This window comes from Pempheris klunzingeri, chromosome 11, assembly GCF_042242105.1.
Source record: "Pempheris klunzingeri isolate RE-2024b chromosome 11, fPemKlu1.hap1, whole genome shotgun sequence".
Lineage (NCBI taxonomy): Eukaryota > Metazoa > Chordata > Actinopteri > Acropomatiformes > Pempheridae > Pempheris > Pempheris klunzingeri.
In genome coordinates, this window is record NC_092022.1 from 15,308,087 (window position 1) to 15,336,028 (window position 27,942).

Below are 27,942 nucleotides of genomic sequence, written 5' to 3' on the forward strand. Positions count from 1 at the left end.
AAACAGACATAAAAATAACAAAGAAGGAAAGAAAGGTTGGCTACAAAAGGCTCAGGGTGAAAACAGAACATGGTGAAATTTTTATTGGGTTTAATTATCTGGTTGTTCTTCTCTGATCCAGGCTGTGCTGGAGTAAAACGCGGCTACATCGCTTCCAACTTCAACCTCTTTGTTATTATAATCAGCCCTGCACACAGCCACACACACACACACACACACACACACACACACACGCATATTTGTTCATAGAGACACAGGTGATTAGACACACACACACACACACACACACACACACACACATTCATAGCAACACAAAAACCAGCTAAGGCACTTTGCCACTCTCATTTTCCCCTCTTTTTTGATGTGTAGATTAAAGCAAATTTCTGCCTGGCTGTCTCTGTATCTCTCCTCCTACTTAGAACTTTTACTTCTCCCTGGTATGCTTTATTTGTCTTCCCAGTTTCTTCTCAGGTAGATGGAATAATCATGTGTCAGACTCCAATTTTAGTGTGTTTAAGGAATCTTCGCTCTCTCTCTCTCTCTCTCTCTCTCTCTCTCCTTTCTCATCTCCGGCTTTCGAGCTTTAATGAGGTGTGCTTGTAAAAAGTTAGAAGCCTCTGGTCACTCGTTGTATCCGCCTCATTAAGCGCCTTGCTGGTCAATAACTTCCTCAGTTCATTGCGTCTCGCCAAGTGAGGAAAGGTAGAATAAATCCTCAGGAGAAACGCAAAGAGAGGGAAGAGAGAGTGGGGAGGGATGGGAAGAGAAGAACACAACGGGAGCAGAGGGAGGTGTCTGTCAGCAGCAAGTCGAGGAGGGAGAAAGGAGTTGGGGCAATATGAAGGAACAAACAACATGAGACAAGATGAGCTTTTCACGAATAAGGAGATAAGACAGGAATGCCTCTCACGCCGAGCACTCTCTCACTCTCCAGGGAGACGGGTGAGTTAGGTTTGAGTGCTCAGGCTCACATAGAGAAAAGTGGAATGAAACACACTCGTGCACATACACACACACACACCAGCAAGAAGCCAAGAAGACACAATGGGCAGAATAACAGGCATCATATACCATCAGCTCAGGGTTTGACATGGTTTTCAGGCTCCATTACTTGTAGTGTGTGTGTGTGTGTGTGTGTGTGTGCGCTCTCCTTTTTGGTGACTTCCTCTCTTCCTCTGCCACTTTATTAGCGCATGTGCGTATGTACAGTCACACGTACCTATACATCGCATGTATAAGTGTGTGTGTGTGTGTGTGTGTGTGTGTCTGTGTGCGTTCACCTGACTGTGCGTGAGTAACTGTTGTCGTGTAGGCGTCTGTATTTGTGTGAATTTGTTACACAGGGTTATCGGTGGTGTGCAGACACACTGACAGAGTGAGTGGTGGGGAAAATCCTCTTTGTAAAGTAGGTCATGGAGTTAGAAGCCTAGCGCTGGGATAAGCTCGCTTTAGCATGTCTGCTAATTATGCTGCCGCGCTCTGTGCTGAGTCACATACCCAGAAAATCCTCCACAGCAGACAGAGAAACTGGAGGGATGGATGGATGGATGGATGTCTAGGTGGCAGCGTACACTCAGGTTTAAAAGGAGCGAAAAGGTCCAAACATTGAAATAGCCTCACCCTGTTTTTGTTTCATTTGGCAAGTAGAGCATTCAAAGAACTGAAATGTTTTTTTGTTGGATTTTGACATGCCACAGTAGGAAAGGCAAAGGTTTAAACAACAGAATGAATGATGGCTGAATTCCATTTTGGTTTCAGGGTCCTTGTATTGCACATGCTGGCTCACTGTCATGGCCTACTGGAACTATGACAAGTCAAAAAGTCCAGCGTGAAAAAGGCCTTTTCAAATTAAAAAAGGGTGTTTTTCTTGAAAATAGTAATAAATATACAATATAAATGCAGGTTATGTGATTTTTGCTGAGTATATCAACATGAAAGAGAATCTCATGATCCCCAGCTTGCAAAATAATAAAGTGTCTTAGCAATTATGAGACTTTTACACCAAATAACTTGTTTTTATTTGTTTAGTGAACGCCTCACAAGTGCTTTCGCTTATGTTGCCTAATTAGGGCTTGATTGACAGCTCCCTCAGTCTCCTGTTTATTTTGTTGCACCTGCTTGTTGTGGCGTGACAACTCGCACCTTTATCATTCTTATTAGTACGCAGAGCTTAGTAGCATCGTGTAAGTCTGAGCTGAGCTCCACCCAACATGACTACAGGTCTAATCAGGCGGACTAATTAAAAAGACCTGTGTGGGCGTTTGGAGCTTTTAGGCTGCATTTTGATAAAGCTTGGAAGGAGGAAATTTAGTAAACACAATATGTGCAGTCTTAAGTAAATCGCATAATCAGCAGGAGTACGTCCTTGTTGTATTACAGTATTTAAACTACAGTATGTTCGACCTAAATGCACTGTATTGTTTTCACTATCATGTCCAATGACTTACCTCCTTTTTGTTGTCTAGTTCTCAGTTCTAAAGAGAGTTCTTTATTGTATGAATTAAGTTGTATGGATGCACTGACCCAATCATAATACTCATGGTATTATGATTGGGTCAGTGCATGCATGAATATATGACTGAGAATGGACATGACAAATGGGAAGTTGTCAGTTGCAGTGGTCAAGACACAAATAATGAGGGTTTAACGCAGAGATCCAGTCACTCATAATGCACAAAGCAATAAACACAGAAGCAGAATTTTCTATATTTGTTACATTAAGATTCATTTGTTCATCTGGTCTGTCTTTGGCCAGAACTTTTTGCCTCTTTGCATCGATGATTAACTTTAAAAACAGTTTTCATATGCAGAATAATCAGAGTATACTGGTGTGTGAGGACAGAAATGGTACCAACTATGAGGGACCTTAAGTACTGAGTATGTGTGTGAGACAGAGAGAGTGAGAGAGAGACCACAGCCGTGTCTTGTAGCTCACCACTTAAAGCTTTATAGACAGGCTCTGAAGTCTTGAACTATCTGTCTGCCCTTTATCTCCCTCTCCGTCTTTGTCGCTGCCCTGTCTCTCCTTGTTTTTCTCGATCTTCCTCACACCATCCCTGTTTTTCCCTCCTGGTCTTTTTCCTTTTATCTCTGTGCCTGTGTTTCATTTCACTGTCAGCTCGCCAGCAACCTGCACACACATACTGTACGCATACACACACATAGCAGAAGATACAGCAGTATACTGTAGCCTGACTGTCTGTTTCTACCCTGGTTCAGTACAGATCATCTGATTTCAACCTCTTTCCACTTTAACTGAAACTTAATCATCTTACATTACTCCCTGCTAGTTTAGGGGCACCACATAGATGCCTTAACTATTGACCTACATACCTTTCATTTCTTGCATGCGTCAACACAAGTGAAAATCTGCTTGCTCCTTCTCTCTCTCTCTTGAAGAAGAAACTGAGCTCACTCCTTTAAGGATCACATGTGCTTATCAGCTGCCAAGTTGTGTTTCCAAAGCGACTATCCGCATTAGAGAAGAGAAATTGTATATATGCTTCATGTTGAAAGTTTTCCATCTTCACAGGTGTCCTCTGATCATTTTTTTAAAAAAAAGTGTGCCATCCTCGCTGAAACGCCAAAATATTAGCGAAGTAGTCATCTGTGCAGCTTTGTGATGTTTTCTGTTTACAGAACAAGCTTAAAGAACAGATTACATTACAACAAGATATCAACTAAAATGCTCAGTTTCACTCATAGACTGTAAGTAAGAGGTGGACGTTAAGGGCCTGAAGAGGCGATTTCTTTTTAATGGTCCATAGGTGTGACTTCACTCGCCGATTGTATGGAAGTCTATGAGAAAATTACCCCACTTCTTATTTGATTTATTATCTGAGTAAACACTTTCCTAATGAGTTTATGGTCTCAGGCACTATTTTTAAGTCTTCCTCAATACAGTATTATGTTCACTTCCCATTTAGAGGAAAATAGACCACCAGGGTAGGTTTTAGAGCAGAATTACATTGTCACTAACCAATCAGAGGTGAGTCGTGCCCAATCCTAACCAATCAGGGCATCAGGGTAGGGTCTTCGCAGAATGAATGTCACTTCTGGTTTCAAAACCAAGATGGCAATGGCCAACATGGCGAACTCAAGGCTTCAGAACGGCAGTCCACAAACAAATGGGTGATGTCATGGTAGCTTCGTCCACTTCTTTTATACAGTCTATGGTTTTACTTCAGGGTTTAGTGAGCTGCATAGAAGATCCACCTCAATGTCACGGCCAGCCCGATGTGTGTAATGATTAATGCGAAAAAGGTCATGCAATTAACTGGCTGACTTCCACTGTACAGTATGTAGGAAGGATGGAGCACAGTGTTGGAGATGGTACTTAATAAGGTGCAACAATTTATTTTTTGACACATAGTACATCTTAATTAGATTAAACAGGTTGTTACACCTGTTGAGGCTCAGATTCTGAGCTTTCAGATGGGGGATAAGCCGTGATCTCCCGTGCTAATTATGAAGTTATGAATTGCTTTTCTGTAAGTTCGTGACAAGATACATGACTAGCATTTGGCTGTTAATTTCCGAGGTATCCTGTCATGAACCAAAAATTTGACCTATTTGTAGACGAAAAGTCAGGAGATTACCAAAGTCATATAATTCATCCTCTGGGGACCTTGAATATCTGTGCTACATTTCACAGCAATCCATCCAGTAGCAGTAGTCATGATATTTCAGATAAATCAGATGGGCCAACCTAGTGTGTCTAAAAATGGCAGCCATCATTATCGTCTAACTGTATTCCTCAGCACAGTTTATCATGGCAGGGGATGGATCCCCATCTGCTTATAACGAGAAAATCACTGGAACAGAAAAGATCAGGGAAGAGGTGTGTGTTTGCGTGTGTGTAGATGAAACGGAGAATCCCAGTAAACCAAGGCAGGGTCAGAGGAAAGGGACAGCCGCCCCCCCCACAACACCCTGTGGCTTTCTGCGTTCATCCTGCCCACCTATCAGTATTCAGCAGACCACCAATGCCTCCTCTTATCAGGATGGAACTGATTAGGCCTTACAGTAGTTTCCATGGCTGACTTGTGTCTGTTTCCCCCCACAGCTGTTGGTTCACAGAAAGTAACAGATCGCCTTTTTTTCCCCTTTTTTTCCATCCTGTTGAACTATCATCCACTATTTGTTTGGTGTCTTTTTCCACTAAATCAGCTTCAATCTCAGTTTCTCCTTTTCCTCAGCTCACGGTGGCTCAGAGCTCCCGGAGTTGCTGGCCTATTTCACATGCACTCCTGCAGCCTAATCTCTTTGGCCCCCTGTCAGTCAGCCCGACAAGCATGACGCACCCCGTCCACCCCTCTCTTTCTCCCCTCTCCCCTCCCGTCTCAGCCTTTTGTGTCCCCTCTCATGAGCCGCGAGCCTTTCCCTTCATCTCAATAATATCTCTGCATCTGTGAGAAATACGCAGCACTTTGGTTAGCAGCATGTCGCTCTCTTTCCCGTGTGACATAATACTCGCTCGCTCGTCTGCACCTCGCCTGGAGTCTGAACTCTAAAGTGAGAAAATAAACAGAAAGGGTTGAGCATTCGGCCGGTGGCTGAAGGTCACCTCTGTTCCTGAGCGATAAAAAGGCTTACAATATTTTGACAGCTGGCTAGCTTTCACCTGTTTCCGAGCTTTCCCTCCGGCTCCAGGCAGATGCACAGATGAAAAAAGTTTAAGCAGAGATGCTTTTATTTTATTTGTCAAAGTTAAAACAAAAAAAAAAAAGACATACTTTTTTGGCCAGCTGCCTCCCTGTCAACGTTCCTGTATTACATGCGTTGCCACTGGGTCTTTTGTTTCCATTTCATTTCTCATTCACCTTTTTTTGATCATACATGTCTTTTTATTTACTTCAGTGTCTGTTATTGTCTGTCTTTTGATTTATTCCATAATTTATGTATTTAATCCTTTGTTTTCAGTTGATTTTATTGGTGGATTTGACCCATTCCCACTCTACCATGTCAATGAGAAACCATCTCATCTCCTCTTAAAGCCCATGTACCTGTAAGTATGAATGTGCTGTCATGCCATCATGTGTGTAAATGTCCCTGTGTGTTTTAAATGTGCCTGTAAGTGCTGGTGCAGGTAAATATTCACATTATTCATTATCGCTTTGTGGTGCATGCACTGTTTGTTTTGTACCTAGTTGTTGCCTGTGTGTAATTGTTTACTCTTCAAGGTGACGCTCCTTGATTTTCCCCCCGAAGCTGTTCATTAATGAGAACAACTGTTAATCTTTGAGTTGACAAAACAACCTCAACTCAAGGCCAACTCACTCGCTTGTTCCAGAGTTTCTTAGTATTTGATCAGGATCCAGGAGGTTATAAAACAACACAAGCCAGTAGTGACTGTACAGATGGTTGCTTGCTCAATATCTGCGTGGAGGTTTGAGTCATGTCTGGAGAGTGAACTTCTGTCTGAAACATGCTGCATCCTGTCTGAGGGCTGTTAGGAGTATGAAGGCCTTTCATGGCACTGTTGTGTTTATGTGTCTATGCGTTCTCCCGCACCGCAGGGGCACGCAGAAATACATACAAAAATCTGTCAAAAATGAGATTAATCAATCGGGTTGTGCAGAGGACTTAATAACAATAAGCCTAGGAAGTCATGTAATAATTCTCTGCCAACATGAAATGAATATTTTATTAGAATCTTGACAGTTTAATCAGCTCCGTCTCTAATGGGAGGGAAAAGGTTTTCGTCTCCCCGATCTACTGGGAGTTATATCCTGGAGAAATTCATCCAGGGAAGTGTGTGTGTGTGTGTGTATAAACTTCTAACTCTCTTCTCTTTCTGCCCATGTTTCGGTTCTCTACAGGTCTACGTAAATAGGAGAGTCCAGCAGAGAGGTGACACAGCAAGTTCCCACGGAAAACAAAACGGCTGTTTTGACACAAACATCCCAGTGCACAGGGGGCACGCCAGACATTCCTCCTCTTCTTGATTTCAGTACTTTAAACATGTCATTTACTGGTATGCTGCCCAGAAAAGCCAACACTTCTCAGTTAGGGTCCATTGTTTTCCAGGGAGGGATGATGGGTTCAGGGAAAGGGGGGATTACAGTGAAACAAAGTCTCACATTGTGTGCTTAGGGAAATATCAATCATTTTCTTTGTACTGAATTCTGTATTCTTTCTGAATTCTTGTACTGAAGTCCCATTGCTGTGACCTGCCCATAATGGTTTAACCCTCTCCAAGAACATGACTGTATAGAACATGTACAGCATATAAATAGATTGTGTATGTAATCAGGGACTGCCCAGCATTCCCAGTCTGTGGTACTGTGTCTTAGAGGACTCAGTGATTTAGCATGTTATTGCTGGTTTGGCTCAGATCTTGGCTGGAGGGCTGAATTACAGTGGAGCCTGTGGAATGAGCTATTGTGCGCTGCCTGTTTACTTTAGGCCAGGATCTGTGTGCATAAATACACAGGCAAAGCAGGAAGAGGCAGGGGAGTGTAGAGGTAGAGAGAGGGGAGGAAACAAAGGCACCAAACCTACAGGGGCATCTGTCAAAAATAGAAAATGTAAATAATGACACGAGGGAGGGAGGGGGAAAATTTAGGATTTAGGGTATGAAATGTGAGCTATCGAGCTGAAAAAGAGCGTTGTGTTCAGACACAAGAAATCAGCATTTGAGTCTTACTTTTATTTTCTGAAGTCTTATTATTGTGGCTGTTTCCACCAACAGACAAGTCAGTATATCTGAATTGTCAGGTGTTCATTACACACACCTACGCAAAGGTTACACAGTATATTTTCAACTTTAAGAAAACAATAGAAATTGTTTCACTATTCATACTGCACACAGTGGTGTGGAGCTGTATGAGTATGGTCTTCGGTGTAGAAGCAGCATGTGTGAACCAGAGCAGTGTCGCCTGTCAGTTCAACAGTTTAGATTCTCAGTGGTGATAGTCTGAGTTGTGATTGTTTTATAGCATGTTTTTTACAGGGTTTGTATTGTAATTATGCGTATAACATATTAAGTAATGACAAAATAGCAAAACTGATGTCTTCAACTTGCCGTGTATGAGCTGTACAGCAAAAAGTAACTGAAAGCTACGACTGAGTAGTTTCTTACTCAGATTTATTTTATTCAGACCCAGCAATTTAGCACATCTTTATTTAGGCAAAAGTGCTCACACGTGGGTCATATCTCCTTTACTGATTTGTAGCACTTTTTTGTTCATGATGGACCTTGTAGAACTAAAGAGAGGTTTAGTCAGAGTCCCTGTTGCCTTATGTGAATCACTACTGCTCTCTGGTGTTCAAAGTGTTCATGTGCAAGTCGCAAGGCTACTGAGTTACTGCTACAGGTATGATCCTCCATAAGTCTCCATGGTTTGTCTTGAAACTATTGATTTTGTTTGCAGATAACAGTAAATCTTCAAATAGCATGTTTTTGACAGGTAATTTTCATGCAGGAGGAGTCAGCGCTTTGTGCTTCGGCTGTTCTACTTGGTTCTTTTCTTTATTGTGTAGGTTAAGATTGTTTTTTTTGTGTTACAATTGAAGCCGGAAATTTTTTTTTGTCTGTTAGTTGTCAGATTACAGTATTTCTTGGTGCTATGTCTGAAATTTCCTACTTATCTTATTTTGTATTAATCAAAAGAGCTGTGAACAAAGAAGCTGCTTTCTGTTCTCTGTCCTTTTTTGTCTGTTGTTAGCGCCTAAAAATATCCTGCTGGGTGTCAGATTCCTCTGTGAAATTAGATGTTCTTCACTGCCAGGTAGACAGTCCACAAACAGTTACGATCTTCAAAATCATCGGACCACTTCTGCCACCTAATTTCAGGATGATGAGAATGAACCACCTTGATTTGACTGGTCATTTCTCTATTGGCAAGATGCAATAGTTTATATGTCATTATTGTCTTTCTATAATTTAAAGTTGACACACTCCTTGTAGGCTAACTGGTGTGTGAGTTAGTACAAACAGAAAGCACCTCATATTGTATCATAATCAGTATTAGTAGTAAATACTACTAAAATGATTATTCAAAAACTAGTCTTCCTCTCAGTGCAATACAGCCTCATCCTAAACCCCCCTAACTGGAATTAGTTGAAACCTGTCACAGTTGTGGACGTATGTGCTAGAAAAAGATTCCACCTGTTTGTAGATAATTCTTTTTCTTTGTATAGAAAGTGGAAAAGATCTCTTTTTTGTATTTCTCTCTTCTATTTTGTCCTGTGTTGCCTCAACCCCATGTGACCTGATTGTGTAATCCTACTTATCCAGAACTGTGCTTTGTGTTCATGTAAATAGGTGTTTGTTAATAAAAGAACGTGCTCTTTTAACGATCTTGTGTGTCATTCAGCAAACGTGTGTAGAAAAATTGCCATTAGTGCTCTTTGTGAAATGCAGTGAAACTATTAACGACCATACACACATTGAACAGCTTAAAATGTTTATTATAGAAAATTATCTGTAAACTCCGACTAAACAAGCAACCAGTAATACTCTTTATTTGTATCAGAACAAGGGAAAATTATTATAGAGGAAAACTCAAGGCCACTCGTTCTACACCTGCATAGCGGTGGCTTCTCACTTCAGCCTTAGGACATGAAAGCACGAACGCTGCCCCTAATGACGGCCCTGCAGATGGGGCAGTGACGTAGGCTGGCAGCGCAATCACCGCACACCACCAGATGACCACAGGGGATGAAGACGATGGACACCAGTTTGTCCATGCATACCTTACAGGTCCTCTCCTCCTGCAGCTGCCTCAGCAGCTCCTCAGGGCTCGGGTCTTTCACTGTCGGAGAAACAACATACAGACAAACAGATGAATACAGACACACACACTATGTACAACTGCTGGGTCTGAAGTGTACTCGCTGCAGGATGGAGCGATCATTATGTCAGGAGCAGAACCGTGTCATTGATTACAAGAAGTGTTACAAGTACAAACATGGCTTTTCCCTGCTAATTGTATAGGTGTTGACCTCTGACCTTTTTCTCTGATGGGTGTTTGCGTCCTCACATTTCCAGCAGTGGAGCTCTGCCTCATTTCTGGTTCTGATGAAGACAAACATGAAAAAAGATATTGTGAACTTGGACATCCATTTTAACGTTGATGTTTGGGCTATTACTATCATTGCATTTAAGTTGTGAAACATTCCTCAAATATAACTGCAGGTTAGAGCAAAATGCCTCCTCCAATGGGTCACAAATCTGAGGAGGCATGAGAAGATTAAAGGGGTAGGATATAGGAGAAAACAATGTTCTGCTACAAAACTAGTGGAGTAGAAGTACGAGTACGATACTAGAGTTAAGTTTCTTAGTTACTGTCCCCTGCTGTTACTGGCTGTTACCTCTGCTCTGTGGCCCCCCCTGTTGGTCCTCTTGCTCCGCCTGCAGTACATCAGTGACCAAGTCAGACACAGAAGTGTAGTGCTGTCCTGTCAAAAGGTACTTGGTCTGGACCAGACTCTCCACCACGCTGGCTTCAAAGCCCATCTGCAGCACAGTCTGCACCACAGGCGAAAGCATGGCCGAGGAAGCTCCCAGACCTCCGACCATATCTGGGAGGAGAGAAGAGGAACAAAGTTTGGAGGACAAAATATATCTACGCGTTCACTAAATGTTAGATAAACTATAAGCAATCTATTCAAGTGGGGGAAATCATTAACAAATTCTGCAGCTTACCTTTGCCTGCCCTAATTACTGCAATCCTATAGCAAACATTAGCTCAGGTAATTGTGCATGCAGTTATTTCATTTTCAGCAGCCTCACAAAGAAAAGTAATGCACTTGCTTTCTTCCAAAGAGAGTCTGTTTGGTGTCTCATTTCAGATTTTAAGTAGTGCTGGTGCGAGGTATTCTTTAATTCCTTCAAGTTCATGTTTCAACCAAAGTGCTTTGCCCAGGTTGATCTAAGAATAATTCAATTGGCTGGTTGCAGCCTTTTTTCTTCTCCATTTGCACAACCTGCAACTCAAGTCGCAGTGTTTGCTCCACTTTCCCCCTTTTTGTGTGAACAAGCAAGAGTGGATGTTGACACTTTGAGTGTTTGCACTGCAGGGTACGCAAAGATAATTACTGGCATCAAAGCCGGCAGCTATCTTGTTATCCAGGACTACTTGGTAGGAATAAAGTTTCTTCAAGTTCTTGCTGCATACCCATCTTTCCCTGCCTTTGTTGAATTGTATATGACTTACCATTTCTGGATCCGATATCTCTGCCTGTGGAGGTCTGTGATCCACCCTAGAAAAGCAATGTTTCAAGTTGACAATGTAAGTTCCAGTGGCATGCAATGACAAATTGACATTTGTCAGTGTGTGATTATAATGTCCGCTGTTTGCTTAACAGACTTTAATTCTGAGTAGATAAGAGGGATTAAGGCTCTCACCACAGTCTCACCCAGATGGAAATGAGCATCCTGTATGTTGCTGATATACTCCTGCCCTCTCGTCTGGATTAAAAACTCACACCTGAGAAACATGAAGATGCTGTTTTATAATCTGCTAAAATGTGAATGCAGAACTCAAAATGAAAACTTGACACTGTAGGTGTCTATATATAATTAGAAAAAAAAAAACATTTTCATTTGCCACTGCAAAAGTAGACACAATGCATTCATCTGATGTCTTTATATCTGCCTTGTGGCAAGTCCCGCCGTTACCGTGGAAACCACTTGGCATGCTCCTGCCAGGGGTCGTCTCCCAGCTCCCAATTCCTCAACCCTCCATCACAGAAGAAGCATTTCACGTTATCACCGTGACCTGTTGGGGCGTACGGGGCGACAGTGAGAAGAGGCTGGTGACAGACACTCTGTGAATCTGTACAATTTAACACAGAACAAATCTTCACACTCCTTTTCTCCTGAACGAAACAACTAACTTTGGCCATAACTGGCCATATAGGTCGAATTTTTCAAAAAAAATCAATCTCAAATCTGTAAAAATGACGATAAATGTGAATCAACCCTTATCTGACACAGCCTCAACAAAACTATCACACAAAAACACTGATAACTGTATTGATTGCATTATTTTGTGTTGGTTTTCATGATATTGTGTCCACAGCCCGTGTATTGCCTGAAGCTGTGGAAGCCTACTTCTTTAGCAGCCCCAGCTTTGTCCAGGTTGTTCTGTCCACAACATCATGACTCAGCAGGACAATTGTATCATGAAATCTCTCACAAAGAGAGGTCACTCTAGCAGGGACTGGGTCAGCACTGAAAATACTGAAATATACTGACGGATAGTCAAATGCTGCTTGTTAGATATTAAAGAAAGCAGATGATTAGGATATGAATATTTTTAGGTTTTATAGTGAGAAAATGAGCACCTGTGTAGAAGAATCCTGCTCTGGCAAGAACATCTGGCTGGACTGAGGCCTCTGTGGGCCAGTTGTGGAAAGTGGTGAGCCGGGAATCTTCTGCCTCCATCTCTGGGTAGACCGCCTGGCCAGCTGTCCCCTGTTCGTCCATAGTCATCCTCTGGAGTTGACTCAACAGCTGGCCGTCCACAGAGTCAGAGGATCCAACTTGGAGAGGAATATTTCCCACAGCTCGACCCAGTATGAAACTGCAAGTGGGGAAATGCCTCTTGTGCTCGACGACCGGGCTGTCCCCGTGCACCCAACATCTTAAAATCCCTCCACAGCAGAAACATTGGACTTTATCCCCGGGGCCTAGAAAGAAGAAGCCGGCCTTGGCCAGGTCTCCAGATGTGACAGGTGCATCTGCTGGCCAGTTCTGAAAAGTTCGAATTCTCTCCCCTTCTCTTCGCATCTGAGGCTCCTCGAGGATGTGCAGCATACTACTCCTGTCATCCATCATTCTGTGGCATGTAGGATTTCCTTTCTCTTCTTGTCCTGTGCCAGTCATCCCTTTTGCGTTCCATAGTGGAGCGCGCACTGAAGGTGAGTGCAGCACACCAGCTGAAATAATATGATCAGCTGCGGGGGCCTGCACAGTGGCCTACAGGAGACTGCTTTCCAGAAAAGCCACCAAATGCCAGAATGTATGCTCATTGATCCTTGAATGAATGAAAGCCTGAACATGCCATGTTGCTCCGCCTCTTGGGAAAAAGGCAAACCATGTAAAGCATTTCAGAAACATACTATGGCCTAACAATTAATGTGATGTTACAGTTATTAAATAATACCATTAAGCACCAGAGGATCTCTTTAAAGCTTACAGCTGAAACAGAGAAAACTATTACCTCTTTTTTTTTTACGGTTAACACAATAATGGAGACAGTACCGAGGTGCTTTTCCATCTGGGATATTTCCTGATGGATTTCAACAAAATCCCAAAGACTCCATCTCACATAAGAAAGAAAACTTTGCCTTTCAGAGTATTACAAGTAACAAAGTGGCTCTTTTCCCTTTGTATCCTATAAATGTCTCTCTATTCAGGTATTTGTGTCCTTAAGGACTAGAGACCTATGGGATGTCTCCTCCCTTTCCTAGTGAGGATGAAGGGGTTGACTAGTTAAAGCATAAAATAATAAGCGGCATAGTCTTACATAGGCGTATATAGTCTTAATAAACTGCACTAATAGGAGGGTAAGGCCCTTTTATCCTTGTTTGTTGGATTTGTTGTGTGCATCAAAGTGCTTTTTGGAGACTTAAATCTTAGCATTTCTGTTCATAATGATTAAAATGCTCAGTCAAGGCAATAAGATAGCAGACAATAAGCCACAACTGACAAACAATTGGTAAAAACAAAAATTCTAAATATAGGAAATATTCTGCTCTATATACTGTCAGTTTATGAATTAAAAAAAAAAAACCTTGTGGAAATGAATAGCCAGAAACAGGCAGAAAAAGGCTTGACCTTTGACAGAGTTTAGGTGGTTGTGGGTGCCTCATTGCTACCTCCTGGTGGCGAAAGAGTGTCATAATCACTGTAAATTATTGCAGGCCAACACTGAACCAGTTCATGTTCAATTGAAAGTCAAGCTGAAATCACCATGTGAGTCATTCTGCACTTATAAGATCCGTCTATCTTCGTGCCAACAAGAGCTGGATGCCGGGTGGACTGCAATCACATGAGGGGTTTCTGATGCCTTAGACATCAAACTTTGCAATCCTTATGTTAACTTTGCCTCATAGTGTCATATTTTACATTCCAGTAAGTCTCACATGAGCACTGTGATGAACTGAACTGTATCAGGGCTCTGCAGAAAAACCACACACAGTCTGCTGACATCCCTCCGGCGATGTTTACACCCACACAGACTGGAGACAATAGCGCCAATGTGAGTAAGAACCTCTCAGATTATCATGTCGGTGTTTACGAGTGGGCTCCATTAGTTATAGTCGTATTATCTATATCGCAGGTCATGAGCCATACTCACTTAATAGAAATAGAAAAGGATGCTCCAAACTTTTGCCACCCCGCGGTGAACGACGGGAACTGCGGCGGCGGCGCAAAGCCCGGATGGAGCAGCCATTGGGGAAGTGAACAGGGCTTTAACGTAACTGAGGAGGGCTCTCTCTCTCTCGCTCTCTCTCTGGAATAATAAAGACAAAGTAAAAGGCGACCCAGGATTGAGATATTCAAGATCCGAAAGGTCCATTCGGCGACACATAACGTTAACTTGAAAACCTGTACGAGGACTTGACTGCTTTCGGGCACAGTATCAGAGGCGACAGACTTGAACTGTGGAAGTTGGGATACGTGCACACAGCGGAAAAATATACAGCTGAGCCTGCGCTGCAACTACTAGCCATACGCTAAGCGGCACCACTAGCCACAGAGCTAACTGTAACTGAGCTGTGAACTTGCTCTCAAATCACGGGGCTTGAAATCCAGTCACAAGCCACGGCTCTGTGAGAATCCAGGGACTTGCTTAATGAATTATGTCTGCCACAAGCATTGACCCTCAGGTAGGAAGGCCGATGTACCTTGCCTGGAGAGAGCTTGCTAGCTAGCTACCTGCTAACGTTAACGAGTTACTGGGCTACGGCTATTCCTCGGAAGTGCTAGCTTGCCGCTAACGTTGGCCGGTGCATGTAGCTAGCTAGCTAGCAAGTTAGCTACGCTCCGTTAAATGTCTTTAATCGACATTTATGCAAGATGACACTTGTATGTTAGCATGCAAACCGTTGTCAAACGCATCTTTAACCGGGACCATGTGTTTGTGCCGCCAACGTAGCGGAGAAAACTCCCTACCTATGGCTGAATACGTGAAACCTAAAGCTAATGTTAGAAGAATTGAACACAGGTTCAAGCTAACTTGCTCGGTGAATCTTAACTTTTCAGTAAAGGTGTCGCATATACCCGCAAGCTGTATTCAGCTTATCATGGCAAAGTAAGTAACAAGCGGGATTGAGGCTATTGGAGGTAATAAATCCATTTTAATGGGGCTAGGTTAGCTAGCGAAGTTCTGCGTGAATCAACGCTAGGTTAACCAACTCAAGATGCATTGCACACCAATGATTGTAATTCTAAATAATTGACATTAACTTGTGTTGCCACCTGTTTAGCATCTACAGCTTTCACTGTAGATAATTGTGAGGTAAATGTTTTGCTTTGCCTCTCTTTAGGGAGTAACTGCTAGTTTTTAGGTTCAGCTTCCCACCATTACATTGGTAACTTCAGAGGCTGTGCTGAAAAAGCTCAAATCAACTCAAAATAACCATGTGGTCTCCTTTTCTTCTTTTCATGGTCCAACATGGATGCAGAGATCAAAGGGACAAGCATCTAAAGGTGAGTTGTGGAATCGCACAGAACTGAATAGATCATTTTTGTTAGGACTTATGATTAGTCAGGGCCTAACGTTGTCTTTTCAGTCTAAATCTGCATTACATACAGCAGCCTCTCATGGAGTCCTACTCAGTCTCTGACACACACTGTCAGGCTGCACAGTATTTCTGGTACATTACATTGTACGCTTGGTCTTGGTACAGTGTGAACAAAAGATACAAACTAAATCCTTTCAGTTTAGCTGAAATGGTAGGCCACTTATACACCTAACTAACCATTATCTTAGGGATATATCTATCCCTAAGATACTAGACTGGCTGTATTGTTAATATGTTCTTCAGAATTTAAGTATGATGCAAACAATATCTGGGTCAGGCAGTTAATAATTGAGTGGAGGGCATCAACTGTAAAAATGTGTTCAGTGTCGAGACATGTCATCAAGGGGGCAGGTGGCTCATGGGGTGACATACTTAATCCCCTTGTTTACTTGTATCCATGATGCTTTGGCTAATTGTTCCCAATGTTCCAATCATATTTCAAAATTTGGATAAATACTCTGCTTGTGTCTCAATCTTCACTCTGTAATGGCATACACATTGCCCACATTAGATTCACCTCCTCTTGTTCCTTTAGTAGTCAAAGACCATGGAAGAGTGACAGACAGGTGCTCTAATATATGAACATTGTATATTTTATATTTACATCTGCACCATGGAATACAACTACTGCACTTGCTCATACTGTGTATATCTTAGTGTACTTATTTAACATGGTTAATGTACTGCCAATACTGTTCATATGTATGTATCTTAGCGTAGCCATATTTACCCCTCACTGTTTAATATATTCATATATACCTGAATACATATTTACATACCCTGCACTTTACTGCTTCCTCACTGTTGTACTGAGACAATGAAATGTAGTTTAGCATCTAACTAAGAAATTAATTTCTCAATGTACTAATATTAACAACACTACTACTACTAATGATAACAAATGTCTTTGAGCACTTACAGTAAAGTTGAATCAGACCTTGAGTCTAAACCACTTGAAACAAAGACCAAATCCATTAATCATAATTTTGCTTGTCTCACTCTACCTTCAACCCCACCACTAACCCTGGTGGGACAGAATGATGTATTGGTAATTCATTGTTGTCAGTTCCTCGCTAACATTAGTGTTGGCGACAGGGTTGTTATGGCCTCGTAATTGTATTTTTTATGATGTTCAAGTCATCTTTGATTTACTACAGTTGCGTGATGAGCTGGAGTGACAGGCAGGCCTTGACTCGTTTTTTTACCTGCAGGCCTGGCTGGCAGCAGGCCACGGGCTGATTCACCTTCAGGACAGACTTGTCTGAGGGGCCACAGGGCTCTCTGACATGGCTCACTGATTTAAATTTTTTGGAGGAAGAGGAAATGCATACAAGAGGGACGAACAGATTTGAGTGCAAAATTTGTGTGTTCATATCCTTCGGTAAAATGAGTGTCAGCTAATCTTAATATACCACTGATATAATGGTGCAAACAGATTCATTTCTGCATGAACTAAAGTGGATAGAATATGTCAATGGCATTGTGTTATCAATGAGTTAACCTTAAATCTATTGTAGCTGACAGAATGAGATATGCATACACATGGAAGTTAAAGATGGGGCACACTATTTCAAACACGACTTGAGGGCTAAAACAACCATTGTTGTTTATGTCTTCAAAAACAGACCTCTGTCACCCATACATGTGTAATTAAATGTAAATTAATGTAATTTTGTTTTGTTTTAGTGCAAAATGGTTCACTGCATCAGAAGGAGACTGTCCATGACAATGACTTTGAGCCATACCTCACTGGTCAATCAACTCAGGTAAAGATCAATATATATATGTCCTACGAACATTAAGAACATTGCAAATAAGAACAAAAAATACAGCAGAGCATATAGATGGATTTGGACTGGATCATATGGTTAAAATAAGTATTGCATCTTTTTGACTTTTTGACTCCATTTTGTGACTTCATAGAAATATGTATTTAGAATGGATGCCCATTGTAACAATATGGCACAGTTGTGAACAATCACCTATAAAATGAACTGATGATCTACGCACTGAACTGTTTAGCAAAACTCCTGTTCCAAAAAAGAAGGGGGAAAAAAACAGTTGTTAATGTTTGTTTTTTTTTCCCCCAAATATTTTTACAACAGACGTAGCTTACCATGGTGTGATTGTTTCAGCAGAATTGTATTCTGATGACATGAAGTGATGTCAAATATGTTATTTCCCAACCCTAAAATGGATGCAAATTGAGTTTGGCACTCGTGCAAAGTGAAATCAGAAACACATTCAAAATAGTTGACATTTATAGAACAGGGCTATCTCTATAGTCCTACTGTTTTTCTCACTTTCTAATGTAATGGCTCTACTGACACCCATTCAGAACAACAGCTACCAGTCCATCACCGACCCCTACCTGTCCAGCTACTACGCCCCCTCCATTGGATTTCCGTACCCCCTCAGTGAGGCTCCCTGGTCTACAGGTGGGGACCCCCCTATTCCATACCTGACCCCCTATGGACCCTTGAGTAATGGAGACCATCACTTCATGCCAGACACAGTGTTTGGCCAGCCGGGGGGCCTGGGAAGCAGCATCTACCCCCACAGATTTAACTTTTTCCCCGAAAACCCTGCCTTCTCTGCTTGGGGCACAAGTGGCTCCCAGGGCCAGCAGACTCAAAGTTCAGCCTACGGTGGCAGCTACAGCTATCCTCCCAGCTCCCTGGGTGGTACCCTGGTGCCTGATGGTCAGACGGGCTTTCACAGTGACACCCTCAATAAAGCTCCGGGTATGAACAGCCTGGAACAGGGTATGGTTGGCTTGAAGATCGGCGGGGATGTCACTGGCCAGGGGTCAGGAGTCAAGGCTGTGGGTTCTGTGATTGGTGGACCTGCAGTGGCAGCCGCAGGGAACGGAGCCACACCTATTGGAATGCCTCCACCCAAACCCACTTCCTGGGCTGCCATTGCCAGCAAGCCCGCCAAGCCGCAGCAGCTGAAAGCTAAGGTGAAACCAGGGATGCCCAATCCAGGGGGAGCTCTTCCCCCGCCACCCATCAAACACAACATGAACATTGGGACCTGGGACAAGGGCCCAGTGACTAAAGTAGCCACAGCTCCACTGCAGCAACAGCAGCCTCTTGGCCTGCCTCATGGATTGCCACCTCAAGGACCCATGCAGCAAGGACCCATGCAGCCCCCCCCTCCCCAGTCTTTGGTGCAGCCCCAGATGCAGCCTATGGCCTTACAGCCCCAGCCACCCCATCACCAGCACCATCAGCCACCACCTCAGCCCTACCAAAACCACACCCAGCCCCCACAACCCCAGACCCGCTGGATTGCCCCACGCAACCGTAACCAAGGCTATGGACAGGGTGGCCCTGGCCAAGACGGTAGTGGTGTGATGGGTATGGTTGGTGGTGGGAACAATGGCCCCCAAACTTCTGCCAGCCAGGGACCTGGTGCAGAGTCCCACCCAGTGCTGGACAAGCTACGTGCCTCCCATAGCTACAACCCCAAGGACTTTGAATGGAACCTGAAGAATGGTCGTGTTTTCATCATTAAGAGCTACTCTGAGGACGATATCCATCGCTCCATCAAGTACTCCATCTGGTGCAGCACGGAGCACGGCAACAAGAGGCTGGACTCGGCCTTCCGGGCCATGAATGCTAAAGGTCCTGTGTACCTGCTGTTCAGTGTCAATGGCAGTGGTCATTTCTGCGGCGTGGCAGAGATGCGTTCACCAGTGGACTATGGCACCAGTGCTGGTGTTTGGGCACAGGACAAGTGGAAGGGCAAGTTTGACGTGGACTGGTTGTTTGTTAAGGACGTGCCTAATAGCCAGCTGCGCCACATCCGCCTGGAGAACAACGACAACAAGCCAGTGACCAACTCCCGTGACACCCAGGAGGTTCCTCTGGAGAAAGCCAAGCAGGTGCTCAAGATCATCGCCACCTACAAACACACCACCTCCATCTTTGATGACTTCTCCCATTATGAGAAGAGGCAGGAAGAAGAGGAGGAGGTGCGCAAGGTGGGTACAGTCATGTCTCCGTGTTACCTTAAATACACCAACAATATGTATTTGGCACCTTTGATTAGAACTGTGTGCTCTTGCTGATTTTGTTCTTGGTGCTACATTCTGTCTGTTGTTTGTGTTGGAGACACTAATTGTTGTTTTTCTCTGTTTGCTCTTATTTGCCCCTTTTGACAGACTTTTGAGCCTCCTCAGATACAGAACCGCTCTCGGTTGGATCAGGTAACGAACTGTCATTTTTTTGTTGGTGTCATTGACTATCCCACGAGTATTAAGTATTATTCTGACAGCTATTGATGATTGTTCTTGATTGTGTTGTTTGCACAGTGAAGATGAAATTTCACATTATCTTATATGTGATCACTGCTTTAAAAAGATAAACATAGACCTCTGCTCATCAAAATGCTCATCTTGCAGTTTACTATGCTATTATGTAATGTTTGTTTGTCTAATTTTTTTGTTCTTTTTCCAAACAGGAGCGCCAAAACAGGAATAAACAATAGAAGACATTTATCCTTGGCTTGATCAACAGTTACACTAGGACTTTTGATTTAAGAGACAGAAAAATATGAAAATGCAACCAAGCCCCTCATTTTTTTTTTCCTATTTAATCCTGGTGAATCTCTGCCATTGTTGTGCTTTTTTTGCCCCATGTACCACCCACTTCTTGTGCAGGGATAACAAGCTGATTTAATGTATTACCTAGCCACCACCACCACCACACTCTTTAGTTCAGGTTTTTTAAGCTATTTTTCTTCCCGTTCCATCTCGTACTCTTCTCTCACCAGACTGGTTTTCTCTCTCCTGCCCCCACGCCCTCCTCTTTCCAATTGAATCAGGGTTTGACTGCACCATGGAGAAAAAAAAAATCTGCCACTTTATATTTCAGTACAATCAGGAACGGATGTGTCCTGCCCCTGTTTGTCCATTTGGGGGCAACATTGCCATGCTTCAGAGGTTTAACTGTGCCAACAGGGTTGGAGGATCCCAAAGGCAATGTAGGACTTGGAGCTGTGCGATAATAAAACTTCAATGGTTTATCTATTTTTCATTCAGATCGACAAAATCTCTATTTTTTGGCTTACTACTGACAATTTTCATTTCAGAAACCTGTTTTCTGGAGCCTTAATGTTTTTTTTTTCTAATTATTGGTGACTTCTCAAAAGAACTGCTCAAACAGTGACACTGCTGGAGAAATCAGGGATAGTGTGAAGTCACACGGGACTTGAGACATTTCTGAGGAGGAATTGCAAAGGCCTCTGGGAAAGAAATAATGGATGTGTCCTCCACAACCAGAACTCTCACCATTTAAGTCAAAAAATTGTACTATTGACATCCTTCACACCCCTCTGCTTTGCTTTCTTTTGATGTTCGTCTTGAAGGGGTCTTTTGTATGTTTCATCAGGAGATTCTGCTTATGTACGCAACCCAGTCTGAGAGAATTGTCGCATCCACCATTTTAAATTGTTTTATAATCGGAGTTATGTAATGATGTAACTATTACATTGAATTAATTGTTGCTTTTGCATTTTTGTTCCACAAAATGGGGGGAGGGTTCACGTATTTGTCCATTCACCATCATTCTGTCTTAATCCTCTTTCTTTTTTTTTCCCTTGAATTTGGTTTTGCTAAGTCTATCATGTTGGTCGTAATGCTAAGCTTTAACGTAGGAGCCTATATATTCATGGAGAAAGCCTAAAAATGTATAACCTAAAAATTAATGTAACTGATTTACTATCAAGTAAGAAAAAAAAAAATAAGAATGAAATGTGGTTTCTGTGTGTTTTTTGGTTTTTGCTAAATTAGTTTGTTCTAGACTGAAACCATTGGTTATGATACAGTAAAGTACTTTCAGGTATGTTATCAGAAAAAAAAAGATTGGATATTAAAAAAAAAAACTGTCACTAATAGATGTGTGTCCATGCATGGCAAGCTTCAGTATTGGAAGTCTGCTGGAAATAATGTTGAACTATTATCCATCCTGCAGCTTGTCTGTGAGGTGAGAGTGGTGATGTTTAGTTAACGGTTCTTTAAAGGACGTGTCCCCCTATTCTTGTGTCATTTGGGAGCCTTCGCAGCCAGACAGCAGTTTATTTGTGAGCGAGCGTTGGAGATCCTCTGGCCTTTTCTCCTCTTGATTAGTCTGAAACTGTCACATCAGTATTTTGTGGATTGTGAGGTTACCATGATGTCTACGGTGCTAGTAGACATGGTTGTCTCCTTCATGTAAAAGGATCTTTTGACATTTTTGTGCATTTGTGTATTAGTTAAAATCTGATGTAGGTTCATGGTAACCTAATGAAATATTCAGATCCCAATTCACAATTTTCTGTTTTGAAAATATTTGAACTGAAACATTCAATTGACAGTTGCACTTCTTTAGGTAATGTGGCCTCTCATTCAAGCTGTTTGGTCTTTTCAGTTCATGTTAGACAGTATAAATGCTATATAATCTGTTTTGACTCTGTCAGAACCCCGTATAATGTTGAGATGGCAGAAGTAGTGCACTTTGCTGAGGTCACTCGAGTGCGAGTGTGACACGTTACGCTTCACAGCTGTATTTCCAGATGTGTGGAGCTGCTGCGTTGTATGTTTTTTTTTTTTTTTTTTTTTTAACCTGGCCAGTGTTTCTCTTGTAATCAAGAGAACTAACCTCTTAACGGGATCCTTTCTTCTCCATCTCCTTTCCCTTTCACCTGCACTAATCAATAGCTGGGTTGATCCAAGCAATACGGTGAACGCCCTTCGCGTGTTTGCCTTCACCAACGCCGCTCTCTCCAGCCAGCGTAGAGTCAGGGGGAGGTGAGAAGCTAAAGGATGCCACCGAGGACCGAGTCGCAGCCACAGCCGTCTTTGCCTCAGGAAGCATGAACTGGTTGTGATTATAGCACAGGGCTTACATGCACGTTAATGATAACTGTCAGACGTTATTTGTTGCAATAGAGGGATGTCAGGTTAGCCATGAAAGTATATGTATCAAGACTACAAAAGAATTAATGACATGACACATTTAATAAACATTGATTCTCTTCTAGACCACAGTTGTAGTGGGGAATAACATGTTCAAAAGATCTATCTTGATTTTTCTCTCTAGAAGAAATCGAGCCTTAATAAACTGTCCATTCAGAAATTACTTTGTCTTGATTTCGTGAATTCTCTGTTAGTGAATAAACAGCCACCTATAGTGACCTTATAGAGACCTTAGAGAGGAATCAGCCCGCTGCTTAAATGTCAACGAAAGGTTTCCTTAACTGGAATTGTTTCTTCTTAATGTCTTTTTTTCAGTGTGCTGCCACAGTAGACTATACTGTATCTGTAAATACTGTTCTTCCTACAGGCTTCAGTTGTCCACAACAGAATTTGATGGAACGCGCAAATGTGAGTGCTGCTGCCTGGGATAAAAGTTTACTGAATAAAATGTATTAAATTGACAGAAAATGGCAGATCTGTCATATTCAAGTACAGGGTAATGGACATCTCAGTGATTCATGTAGCTTAAACTCGTACATTTGCCAGAACAAATTTCTGATTTTAGTATTCAGCACAGGTTTATTATGTATTTGTTCCTCGCTTGTCAAAAGATTGTTTTTTCTTTTCCTTGACAGGAGCTCTCCGTGGTGCTGATTTCCTGATTTTTTTTGGAAGAATTTCTGGTCAGACGTTCCAGTCAAGTAAAGAACCCAGTGAACACTGTAAGTGATCTTACATGAAACGGTGATGGAGATTTCCTTCCACTACAGACATATGACTAAGATGTAATAGCATTAGAGCTTTAAACATGTACAAAAGAGTTCGCCCTCCTCACTATAGAGATCACCCGGGTTGTTTGTCACATCTGGTGCACATCCTCTGTACAACATTCTCAGGTTTTCGATTTTCCATTTGTAAGAATAATTCACCTCAGGTTTAGGTCTGCAAATGCTGCGTGCGTGGTGCAATGTTGGCATCACCGCCATGTACAATTCCGCATAAAATAATCACAAGAACAAGCAGAAAACTCAGTGCAGCTCAGGCTTTATTTGTTATCACATCATTACAAAGCTTGCATCCAACTGAGACAAAAAAAAAAAATAGGCAAACAATGTCACATTCAGGCTCTCTGCTCTATAGACTCCTGGTATCAGTCAGGAGTTCAGTGTAGCACACAGTGTGTAGCACAAATATTCTACTAACAAAGACCCTACAGTGAGATGTCTCAATTTGGCTCAGCGCTTAAATTCTTGATTGAATTGAGACATATATTTGTTATTTATTTAACCTATGGTGCACTTTATATGATAGAATTGGAACATTTGCCAAATTCTCCTCCTATTTGTGGCTAATTTGATCATATTTGGTTCATTAATTGTTTCACACTAAAAGTCATTTTTATTCAAAAAAATATGTTCTGAAGAGTTCGACATGAAAACCATATTCCTCTGGGCTGAATTTAAAATATCTTTACTGCAATATGATGACTTTGAAACAGTGGCATGTTTAAAACTACTGAAATTATAGCTGGCCTAAAGAGTGATAATGTATCTATTAACTTCTAGGTTATTTCATGTAGTGCAGTATTAAGTCCTGTGGCCTTCGCTGAGCTACAGCTTCAACCGTGCGTTGTCAGAAGGACGCCTGTAGGTGGCATTAAACCACTTATATTTCTATATGTTGACTCCATCCTACTAAACACTGCAGCCACCGTCGGTTTGGACCCGTTTAGGACTGGCCAGCCTCTGCTGTAGGCCTGAGGTTTGAGCCGCACAGGGACGGTGTGGTGGACTGGAGCTGCTGGCCTACTTTTGCTCATGAAATCATTTATTATAGACCAGTTTCAACAGCAGCTGAGGCTGTAGCCCACAGAGGCTCCAGTGTTGGCCTCTGGAACATTTTGTGCAATATCGCAAACTGTCACAGTAGGACTGTAGGCAGACTACAGAGGCCACCGCTCATGCTCCTAAAGATTTGCACTGACGCTCAAACGGCGGCGGATGTTTCTGTTATCAGACGCACACCGTTTGTTTCCCGTCAATGTGTAGGCAGCCTCAGCGGCACTGGCCTATGTCTGAAGTCTGGGATTAGCCAACGTTTTAAATGTAAATATTCTTTTTATATTTTATATTTAGGTCAATTCTACCACTTTTTTAGATTTGATGATCTCATGCCTGACGACACACTGATTTTTACTCCGCAGATGTTAATGATAGAGAGAAAAACGCGTATTTTAAAATGAAGCAAACCTTTCGCCAGGTCCTGCATTTAAAAGGTTGATATATAGTAAAGAATACCATACATTTAAATGGTGCTCGAAGATGTTTCTATAAAACACAGAGGTAGGCCACTGAACCCACTTGGCCAAAGTCCAATTGTTTCTTGCGTCGTATTTCTGCGTGAGGCGTTTAACGTGTTTTGGAGAAGTCGGACGAAACAGATATTTATAAACCACATTTTTGACTAAAGACGTGATATAAAAGTTAACTGGCATTAACCTCATTTCATGTTATAATAGCCTATTAAAGTACGCATTGCGCCCACACAGTCAAAGCAATACACACGCACACACACACACACACACACACACACACACACACACACTGGCACGTCTACACGTGCTTGTGCCTGCGCACGCACACGCGCAGTTGAGTGACAGTACAGCAGTCAGCTTTCTCCTGCTGCTGAGGTTGGCAGGCAGGCAGGCAGGCCCTGTTTCTGTAACATTAAGGGTCAAAGTAGTGAACGAGAGCCTGCGGCCTGATGAAGTAACGCAGAGATAAAATGTGAAGCATGAAGCCGTGGAGATTCCTCTCTTGGCATTCACCGCGTGCCTTAATTGTATGGACATTAAATCAAGGTCCGCTGTGAACACGCAGAGTGACAACCCTTCAAGAAGTCGCCTTCCCACCCTGCTAGTGGGTGCAGAATGAAGCCAAGCAAGCAGCCTCTAACCCTGTCCGGCTTCCCAGCACACGCTCAAACCTCCAGCATCTGCCGCCAAGGAGGATGCAAGACTGCATGACTGCGATTTAAGTACAGCTCCCGTTTCCGTGCGCGCGCTCGGGCGTACACACACACACACACACACACACACACACACACACACACACACACACACACAAATCTAAAGCCGATTTTGCAACACAGTCACACGCGCTCACACACACACACACACACACACACACACACACGCATGCATGCAGACACTCAAATCTAAAGCCGATTTATAGCCTACACCAGCAATAATGCGCGCGGCCACATTCGTCCCCCTGCGCCTCTTTGGATTCCACGCAAAGAAATATTGATATCACTGCGCCACAGCTCGACATTAGACCCCATCAGCACACGGCCCACAATGAAAGGATGTGTAGCAAAGCTTGCATCTAAAAAAAAAACCAAAAAAAAAAAACCCTTGTTATTAGCCTTGCATTTACAAACACTTACGTACTCTCTAATTCTGTGGTTGTGCGTCTTTACGCATCTGTTGGCAGGTTACCTCGCACAGAATGACAGCTGAAGCCACACAGGCTCTCGCTTTGTCCTTCCTCAAAACCACTCAATTTACAACATTAACCTGACCCAAGACACAAAGACAACGGTGGAAAACAGAAAAGAAGCACCGATGGCAGCACGTCACAAGGCTATTTGTTTGAAGTCATACATCCCACTGCGAAGAGTACTGTATTCTCCATTTAACTTGGCTTGAATGCAGTTCCCCGACTTGTCCACGATCAACGCCCTCGGACAAAACGCGCGATGCTTCCTCTCTCCTCTCATGCAGCTGACAAACTACAGATGGCTAGTTTTACATTAGGCTACTGCATATCTGGGGGGGGGGGGGGCAAGTGGTTCTTCTATGCGCCGCATAGCACTCTAGCGTATCCCTAAAGCTGGTGTAGTCGGGAGGCTGATTTTCTCATGTTTGAGGTGAGAAAAAAATGGCTTCTTCGTCTTCAGAAAGGTCCTCTCTCCACCAAGAGTCAGTCGGTTCCTTTTGGTTCGTGTCTTTTTAATCTGACCCATTTCAGGCACAATCCAGCCCTGGATGCATGCCCCCCTCTCTCGCTCTCCTCTCTCTCTCTTTCGGGCTGTGTGATCCACTGTCTCCCGGATTAGAGCGCCCCTCTCTTCCCATCCTAGACAATTGCGAGTCTCTGCTGATTGGGCTTCAACGCAAGAGGATTACATGGGCGCACAATGACGTCATGGCCCGGGGCCCAAGCCCCCACCCCTCCTCCTCACCTCCCCCCATTAAAACCAAATCCTCATCAGCCCCAAATGTCCTTGAAACACCGGCCTGACTTTCTGCAGCGCGTCATGCATGCATGCATGCATCGGGTCAGACTACTGTTAACGCGTACAGATAATAGTTTTAGCCGATGGTTGGTTTTTTACTGACAAGTGCAATGCAGCAGGCAGAGGAGGCCGAAATATCATGGCAGTTCCGCTGTCGCCTATGTGCACATGGATTCCAACAAACTGGAGGTTGCAGGTGCATGTCCAGCGGCCACAGACCAATGCTGCAGGCTTGTGGTAAATAAAAAAGTTGGACAGGCTCAGCTATGACCTGCGTTTTATGATCGTTGTGGGGCAAAGTTCTTCCCCGAAAACAACCAACTAAAGTTTTACTCGCACCCAAAACAACGCACACAGCCCATTGGCCTCCACACTTAAATCGTACCAAGACGTAGTGGTATCCAAAAGGTGGCTGAATTCTACTTAACTGGTTTTCTGATCGTCTCTAGTATTATAGATTAACACTTGCATTCCTGGTGCCGACAGGCCCGTATCTGCATGCAACTATCTCCCTTTTGTTATGAAACCTCGTATATAACTGTGTCCTTACCAAATCTGTAAAAGATGACCGTGACTATTCTTCTAAGGCCTGTGGCCTGTGAGCCCAGATGGTCTAAGCTCAAACCATATGCTGCAGCAGCATGCACCATTGAAGACTCTGCGTAAAAGGTGAAGACAGAGAAATACTATTTATAGGTGGGGCATATTTTGAGTTGCACGGTATCATAAATTAATATGTACATTGTGTAACGTATCGTATGCGCCACTGTTGGAGGAAATCCATTACTGTCTAATTGATAATGTGATAAGTTATTTAAAATATAGTGGTCCCTGTATGGGGTCTGACTATCAACTAAAACAATTGTTTTATTGATTTTTACAAGTGTTGCCTTGATAGACTGGCTGCCATTTTTGGTGCT

The 27,942-nt window shown here is 42.9% G+C and overlaps 3 protein-coding genes across 3 annotated transcripts in view; 2 read left to right on the forward strand and 1 right to left on the reverse strand.

Annotated features, from left to right (window-relative positions):
* nkain4 (sodium/potassium transporting ATPase interacting 4) overlaps window positions 1–7,066 on the forward strand; it is a 40,410-nt gene extending 33,344 nt beyond the window's left edge. The window contains exons 6-7 of the mRNA XM_070839956.1: window positions 5,923–6,007; window positions 6,822–7,066. Of these exons, the coding sequence (XP_070696057.1) occupies window positions 5,923–6,007; window positions 6,822–6,831 (95 nt within the window). The 3' untranslated portion in view covers window positions 6,832–7,066. The remainder of the gene's footprint in view (window positions 1–5,922; window positions 6,008–6,821) is intronic.
* A 2,492-nt stretch (window positions 7,067–9,558) lies between these two features.
* Window positions 9,559–12,835, reverse strand: birc7 (baculoviral IAP repeat containing 7). The gene is made up of 5 exons (XM_070840338.1): window positions 12,295–12,835; window positions 11,627–11,726; window positions 11,354–11,435; window positions 9,956–10,004; window positions 9,559–9,752 (listed from the first exon to the last, which is right to left on the reverse strand). The coding sequence occupies exons 1-5, from the start codon at window positions 12,833–12,835 to the stop codon at window positions 9,559–9,561; spliced, it is 966 nt and encodes a 321-aa protein (XP_070696439.1).
* Window positions 12,836–14,422: 1,587 nt separating this feature from the next.
* LOC139209756 (YTH domain-containing family protein 1-like) lies at window positions 14,423–21,656 on the forward strand. The gene is made up of 6 exons (XM_070839601.1): window positions 14,423–14,844; window positions 15,643–15,667; window positions 17,449–17,528; window positions 18,101–19,750; window positions 19,931–19,975; window positions 20,230–21,656. Exons 1-6 carry the CDS (start codon window positions 14,818–14,820, stop codon window positions 20,254–20,256), a joined length of 1,854 nt encoding a protein of 617 aa, XP_070695702.1. The 5' UTR covers window positions 14,423–14,817; the 3' UTR covers window positions 20,257–21,656.
* Window positions 21,657–27,942: the final 6,286 nt, after the last annotated feature.

Bases quoted from the DNA above. Each gene is read 5' to 3' on its own strand.
- birc7 (XM_070840338.1), bottom strand. From the start codon at position 12,835: ATGACTGGCACAGGACAAGAAGAGAAAGGAAATCCTACATGCCACAGA. The intron at 11,727-12,294 runs GTGCTCATTTTC...ACGCCCCAACAG, and splicing joins AGCAGGATTCTTCTACACAG to GTCACGGTGATAACGTGAAA. The intron at 11,436-11,626 runs GTAACGGCGGGA...CATGTTTCTCAG, and splicing joins CATGCCAAGTGGTTTCCACG to GTGTGAGTTTTTAATCCAGA.
- LOC139209756 (XM_070839601.1), top strand. From the start codon at position 14,818: ATGTCTGCCACAAGCATTGACCCTCAG. The intron at 15,668-17,448 runs GTGAGTTGTGGA...GTTTTGTTTTAG, and splicing joins AAAGGGACAAGCATCTAAAG to TGCAAAATGGTTCACTGCAT. The intron at 17,529-18,100 runs GTAAAGATCAAT...ACACCCATTCAG, and splicing joins TCACTGGTCAATCAACTCAG to AACAACAGCTACCAGTCCAT.